This window comes from Opisthorchis viverrini (genome assembly GCF_000715545.1).
Source record: "Opisthorchis viverrini unplaced genomic scaffold opera_v5_103, whole genome shotgun sequence".
NCBI lineage: Eukaryota > Metazoa > Platyhelminthes > Trematoda > Opisthorchiida > Opisthorchiidae > Opisthorchis > Opisthorchis viverrini.
The window spans coordinates 1119205-1126895 of NW_008751758.1; the positions used below are offsets into that span (position 1 = coordinate 1119205).

General features: G+C 48.3%; 1 protein-coding gene across 1 annotated transcript in view; it reads right to left on the reverse strand.

Moving 5' to 3' along the window:
- Nucleotides 1–7106: 7106 nt before the first annotated feature.
- Nucleotides 7107–7691, reverse strand: part of T265_05440 (hypothetical protein) — a gene marked incomplete at both ends in the record, with an annotated part of 16571 nt that continues 15986 nt past the window's right edge. Inside the window, 2 exons of the mRNA XM_009170447.1 lie at nucleotides 7107–7298; nucleotides 7341–7614. Coding sequence (XP_009168711.1) covers nucleotides 7107–7298; nucleotides 7341–7614 — 466 coding nt within the window. The remainder of the gene's footprint in view (nucleotides 7299–7340; nucleotides 7615–7691) is intronic.

A 7691-nucleotide genomic window follows, 5' to 3' on the forward strand; every position in this document is an offset into this window, starting at 1 on the left:
ACTCCTTTTTCCCGTCTAACTCGACAATGGCTTGTACGGTAGCTTGTATCAGTGCGCTAATCGCGACCCAGCCAGGAAAAGAGGAGTACTCTAAAGTTTTATTGTGTACAAGCGATCGGTTACGGGGACACTGATTCTTCCAGTGTCCAGGCATGCCGAGCATGTAGCACCGGCTGGTTCGAGCGTGCCTCCGCGATTACATCTTCACGGCCGCCAGCTGTTCGGTGAGTTGGTCTGGTCTGCAGTTCCTCCACTGATGAACCATCCCTGTTCTCCTGCGACTGCAACGGGGCCAGTGGTTCCTCGGGCAGCTCCCGGGCCAGACGCACCAGCTAATCCACACTCAACTGGCCAGTTGCTCGTTCCAACCGCAACTGGGCACCAAGCGCGGGCTGCACACCTTCGACGAGCTGATCCGACAGCAACTGGTGTCGCGACACTCCGTCCAGCGTGGGCAAAGCGCGATCCAACAACTGCTGCAGGCCGGAGAAGAACACGGCCGGGTCAGATCCGGGTGCCATCCTGGCCCTCTTGAACCGCCTCATAGCATCCTGGCGGTCGGCCGGCGTGTCGAACTCCGCTGCAAAATGGTCGCGGTGACCGCGCGTTGAAAATATTCCTCATCCGAGAGTTTTGTGGGCTCAGTAGCCCTTCAACATAACGGGTCAGTGATAGATATATCATTGGCCACGAGCAAAGCTATGAGTACCTCAAGGCTCCGTCTTGGGACCACTCCTGTTTCTGATCTACGTCAACGACCTCCCAGACGTTCTTGCGAGTCCATGTTTACTTTTTGCGGACGACTTGAAATCCTGGAGTTCCAATGCCAGCGCCCTCCAAATGGATGTAGACGCTGCCAAGCAGTGGTCGTTGGACTGGCACCCTCATCTGAATGATGAAAAGTGCGTCCATGTGTCGTTTGGAGGGGATTCAGCGAATGCCTTCGTTATGCATGGTGAAAAGGGACCAGAAAACATCATGAGGATAGATGCCAAAAAAAGATTTAGGCATCTGGGTCTCCTCAAACTTGTCCTTCGCACTACACCATGAGAAATCGGCCCAAAAGGCATTCGCCATTTTACGGATGATCCGACGCACCTTCTCCCGTATTACTCGCATGGACTTCCAAATACCCTATGGGGCCTACGTCAGACCGCTCCTGGAGTACGCCAACCAAGTTGTCTACTCAGGACGCACGAAAGACGTTACTTATGCTCTGTTTGAACAAAGCTTGGCAAACAGGTTTTTTACCGTTGACCCAGCAAACACCCGGCGGGGACATAGTAAGAAAATCTTCAAGCTCAGGGCACACACATCCGTTAGACAAAACTTTTTTTCATTTGGGGTAGTAGCTGCGTGGAATGACCTTCCTCCTACGGTTGTACACGCTCCTTCTCGAACCCAATTTAAAGCACTATTAGACATTTATTTATGCGAATCCTCGCGCTGGCGAGCATACTGCCCCGCGCTGAGAACATAAAGAGCAGTGCTACACCCTTTTTTCACTTGTGCCTTTCAGGTGAACGACAGCCACTGACCGACAAGAACAAAACCGACCCGGGAAACTTGGGCAAAAGCCTCGATCCTGTGTATCAATCCGTGAATCCGTGAGTTGGGTTAGGAGGGACGGACCGGTTGGGGCGAGGGTCACCGTAGATTTGAAGGTGTAGAGGCATGTGAGCTAGGCGCCGATTACTGGGCCCATTACGCACTTGTGAATAGGCCTTGACAACACACAACATGCGTTGCAATGCAATACATATTGTAAGCGGGGCGTGCAGTTACCATGACATCATCTGGAGTAGTGGGCTAATTGACAAGATGGGGACCGCAAAACGCGGCCACAAGTTTCGGGGTTAGAGTATAGCGGATCACGCAGATATGGGTACCGGGCACTTGGGGTTTTTAAAAACGGGAAAACCTTTTCATGAATCTGCATGAACAGAAAGAGCGCACAAAAACCTTAGGTGCGAGATGATCAAACGAGGATTCGTATCGCGCGCGCAGAAACTTGACAATTATTGGGTTATAGTCTTCTTCACCACATGTACTCAAATGCTGACTACGGTCTCTACACCTTAGTATAGAGAAAACACTCTGACCTAATGTGCCATTGACCCCCTACGCAGCGGTCTTGAATGTGCGGGCGATTTGGATATCCATCTTCCGAATGGGTGATCTCCAGAAATTCATTCGACAGCAGTTTTTTGACAATCACTGGACTCGAGACGTGGATGCTACCACTCTTGCAGATGAGAAATTAAGATCCATTGATTCTGCTTTCAGCAACATCGACGTAAAGTCGAAATTGTCCCTATTATTGTCGCTCAGCAATTTAAAACCCAATGTGTCACGTGAGGTAGGCCTACTCAGTTTATAAATCCTTGTTGTGTTGTACAGATAAGAATTTTGGGTATGATTTTCTTCATAAAGCTAGAGTAGGCTAGAGCGGCACCTGCCGGCGCCGTACACGAAAGAACGACTGAAGTTCAGTTTAATGTTAGCTGGATATACATTGCAGTGTGAGTCCACGGACCTGGAGATATCAGCTGAAATGAATTTGCTCCAAAGTCGGGAGCTAATAATATCCATGTGTTAGCTGGCATGACGAGATGTCCCTTACATTGTTCCCTGTCGTTCACCTATTACCAAATATATCACTTTCCCATAAATTGGTCGCGTTGCCATTGAGCAATCGCCTCCAAAGCATGCCTCTCACTCCCTCATTCTCCCAACCGTCGGTGTAGCATCAGGACCACTTAACTTCAGACAGTTACTACTACTAATAATAATCGTTCACCTGTAACAGCTGAGAAACAGTTGGACTGAACACTGCCTTATTTGTGTAGGTTTGTTTTGCAACTCCGTTTCTTTCAGGTGAACCATGTCCGTTGTAAAGGTCACGTGAGTTCACCATAGGATTCGAAGTGCAGGCTATTATAACCCAGATACCGTTCCCTATGCGTCGGAGGTAAAAATTAAGACCGGATTGACCGAGGTCGTTTACGGGGACCAGATGGCCGATGTCGAAAGGTTGTTGGACGGCAAGGGCACGTGCAAGTACGAATCGACAGTGGTGTACAAAGAGGATAGGTTAAGTAACTGTACGCGCTTCTCAAGATGGACGCGCGTCAATAAAGCCTTGGACGAACGCCCCTAGTTGCTCAAATGAACACCGCCACGTACGTGGACACATGAGTCACTAGAGGCTTCAGCAATTTTACTCCTACCCCACTACTTGTCCTAACACACACGTACGTAGGCTTATACCTCGGAGTTTCCTGGCCCACTTGAGACAGAACTCTTCCTCGGTAGTTGTTTCGTGAGAACAACTCAGTACTGTCTAGGAGACCCTTCCTTCCTTCCCTTACTTCGCCTTCATAAAAATTAACCGTTACGACCGCCCTTCCTCTCCAGAGATCCTGCCTGCCTTCATCTGATGGTTTCGTGCCTTTTATGTGTTAAACGTGCGCATGTTCAGCCGATGTCATCAGTTGGTTGAAAATCCGCGAAGCCCATGTTGAAAATGGCATCCTTGCAGAGGTACAAAGCATGAGCCACGGCCCTTCTTGCACCACCCCTTAGGCCGTTCCATCCAGCCATAGACGCCAAAGTAGTTTCATCCGACGAGCCCATTTCTGCCTCTCCACACAAAGGGGTGACTTTCAACGATTATGATGCCGTACGACAATAATTTGATAGCGTTTTTGTGAAGAAAGGAATAAAAGTGGACTGAGACCAGATTAGTGCTAGCTCACTTATTTCGAGGTGTCTACACCTCCAGACAAATTAAAGTAATCTTGATAGCAACTGACAACAAGAACGCCGAACATCGATTAGCAGCAATATCTTGCAGCGTGTTATGTTTCGATCACGCAGCGAGCAAACGATTATATGAGCGGACTTCGATGGTATTCCATCCCCAGCTATGTTGTCTGATCCCGACTTCTAGTACAGCGAAATAGTAAGAAGACGAAACCTTGGACACAACTCTAATGCTCCGAACAACAGGCAAAAAGTCACACTGGATATATATCCTTAGCTTGATCTTGAAATGTGTCGGATGTTCGCTTGCACACAAAGCTACGAAGTTTCTAGATATTGATATCCCCAACACAGCGTTTCCAACTAAGCGCATTGGGGATCACGCCATCCCCATTCTGGAAGGCCTGTGGCACTGATAGCATCCAAACGTTTTGTAATCTCTTTCCTACCCCTCCGCCAGGTTAAGCGTTGGCCAAATCTCTGATTGTACCACTCACAACCGGACACGGGAAACAGCATACTCTTCGGCAAACGATGGATCGGCATACGCAGAACATCACCTAAACAAAACGGCTTCAGGTGCTGGACACACTCTTCAGTGGAAGTACCCGTTGCACAACCGAAAACTCGCTTTCTAACGGCCTCGTTACGGAAACACTGACACCAGCGCACACGAGCTATGGTCCTGAGACAACGATTGTCGAACACCTTAAGACGTCTCAGCTTCGCTGACCAAACAGGCCAGGTCTTACAGCCACACAACAAAACAGCCCGCACTTTAGCTTGATACCCACTCCCCTTAAGATTCAGGGATATACCGCTTTGACGGCATAAGTGTCTTAAATTAACAAACGCGAACCGAACCTTGTAGGTTCGTGCACTGACCTCATCTGTCACACTACAGTCAGAAGTGATACAACATCAAAGATAGGTAAATAGCTCCACAACTTCGAGTTTCCCTATCTGTGTTGGATGTGGCGCGTTAAATGACTGCATGTCTGGGAGAATGACCTTACAATTTATGGGTGCAAATTGCATACTGAAAAACGGATTGACGGAACGGAATGGCGCAGAAGCGCCTGCACCTTCTGGTTCTCTTTGAAGATGAGAAATATATCTGCATATTCCGGATGGATAAGGTTTTCATCACAGGTTATTTGAACACCGGAGTTTTGGAGAGCTTCCAGCGTTTCTGTCATTATCTCATCGAACGAAAAATTAAATAGGAATGGAGAGTGGGCACACCTGACTGACACCGCTTAGTGTACAGAGGCTTTTGGAGAGTTCCCCATACACTTTCACGCCCGGAAGTCTGAGTATACAAAGAACTTATTATGTTCACATATTTCCGAAGCATTCCTTGATGGAAAAGCGTGCAAACGAGGACAAATTGATTGACTAAGTCGAATGCGCTTTAGAAATTCAGGAATAAAAGTCTGGGCCGCTTGTGCGTATGGCGTTGTTCTAGCGCCTGAAAATTTAGTCAACGCAACCCCTACCATGCAGGAATCCCGCGTGCTAATCTCGAGCCACTTTCACAAACCACCATAAGGCGACAATGCACAAATGACGCCAGCAGTATCGTCACGACCGGGGTCAAGCTTATCACCATGTGGTCACCGCACTCCCTACGGGTTCCTCTTTTTGAAAATGGGCAGTATCACCGATCGTCTCCTGGCGTCTGAAACAGTCTCCTTTTTCCAAATGCAGGCAAGCAGATCAGACAAGTGGTGGTTAATCAGATGACAGTTGATCTTTTCGCCGAGCTTGGCGAACAGACCAACTACCATCTGATCAACCACCAATAGACGCACCTGAGTTACCTATATTTCAGACAAGTGCTGACTAAGGACTTCACTCCCATCTTTGAGCAAGGCGAGTGGGAGGTCATCAGTGTTGCGCACTTGAATGATTGTGCCACAAACAGAGAACGAGGATCGCCGAATGATTGGCTTTAATCTTCTATCAGTTTCAGTACATCAGCTAAAACATTAGGAAACACAATTAGCTCAACGAATAGCGAGTAAAAAGTTAAACACAACGTCAGTATATAACAATCAGGACCAGGATCGCGGTGGCGCTTGAGAGAACATATGCAGTCATAAACCTGCGAAGCTGTAGGGCTTTCTCCATCCAGGCTTCTACGTTAGCTGTGTGCTCCATGCGACTGGCAGCTAGTGGCACGAGAACTGTTGTTAGAAGTATTTGGGCCAGCGTTTGAAGGGTTTGAAGGGTCACACAAATCTGATCCTTGATGGCTGCGCTCGCAGGTGGTTTCCGTGGGCCGATCGTACTGATCAGGTGACAACTTTCGGGCGTTACCGGCTTTCTGTACCTCTTCCATTTCCTTGGCTTTCTGTGTCCACCACCGGAGTAGAGTAGCAATCGTTTGTGCGGTCCACACTGATAATTTGCCGGGCCAACCCATGTTCGGGATGAGATATCTCTCTGATATTCTAGCAGTGCTAGCGTTTGATCTGATATCCAGTGTATGAGCGCGGCTGGTAGCGCCGTGCCCAGGCAAAACTCTCGACACTGAAAATTGATGACGATCTCGTCCCAGCATGAACTCACGTATGATGTTTAAACATTTCGGGGGACTCCAGGAGATTATTCTGGTAAATTTGTCTTACATCCGCCACTTTCCCAAGTGCTAAGTGATTTGTCCGCACCTCCTGCAACCCTGGGCAACGATGGGAGGAGGCATCTGCACTCGATCCTTGCCCTGCGCCGTGTTCCAGAATAACGACGCGTTTGACTACCAACTGTTATCTGCTTCACCGACTTCCCAGCGGCGCTTGACTCTACCAACCAAGAAGCATTGTTAGACGTTTTTGAATCGGACGGTATGTTTACGACGTTAATCAGGCGACCATGACGAAGCTCTAACTAAAGCTGTCCTCTCGTCCTGGTGGTCTTGTTCCAGTGGTGCAACCCTCCTGTTGGCTACCCTGGGTAGAACTCAGTTCCCCAAGCTTCAACTGCACCAGGACGGCCAATGGTGAGTGGCCCTGGCGAAGAACAGCGATTCCCCTTACTGCGATTACTATACTACTAGTTGGTCTGAAGGTAAAGTCGTACAGTCCTCTGCTACAGAAGTGTGTTATGTTCTCTACTAGTCAGTCAATCAACCTTGTCAGTTACACACGAAATTGAGAAGACAAAAAGCCTTGAGGAAATTATACTGCAGCAACTGAACAGCCAATATCGAGATTCGAAGAATCAATAATGGAACGGAACAAAACAGTCCAATGAAAGGCTGAAATAGAGAGAGAAATGTTGAGCAATATTTCCGTTAGGAGTCCTTTGAAGTCATTGTTCGTACGACTGGAGTTGTGGGTTCAGTTGCATTCGTATGACAGGCTTTCTGATCCGATCGGTCCATCTTCTGGGTGTACAACTTTTGGAATTTCTGGTTCATTAATCGGTTCTGGAGATTTAGGCTTTTGAGCTAACTCAAATATGTCGGGAAGAGTCTCCAGTGGAAGAACAGGGTCGAGTGTAGGTGCAGCTGGAAGATAGGAAGCGCGTAGCTGATTGGCATGACGGACTCAGATAGAGGAGCCTACATTTACCTCATAGACAACTCTTCCGGCACGGCGCACAATTATGCCTTGTGTCCACTTTTCCGCGCCACCACGATAGTCTTTCGCTAGCACAGATTTGCCGGGTATAAATATGTTCTTTGCAGTACCGTGATGTCGGTTGAACTGAACTTCCATATTTATGTTTCTACCGGTTGGCGAATGTGGTGTTGGACGGATGACGTCAACGGGTAAGCGGACCTTCCGGTTCATAAGTACCTCCGCCGGGGACTTACCATTTGGAGCGTTAACATTTGGTGTCGCCCTGTAACTAAGCCGAAATGTCTCGATGATTTCCGGTGTGGTCCCCTCCCCTTTGAGTTTTTGGAGTGCGCGTTTGAA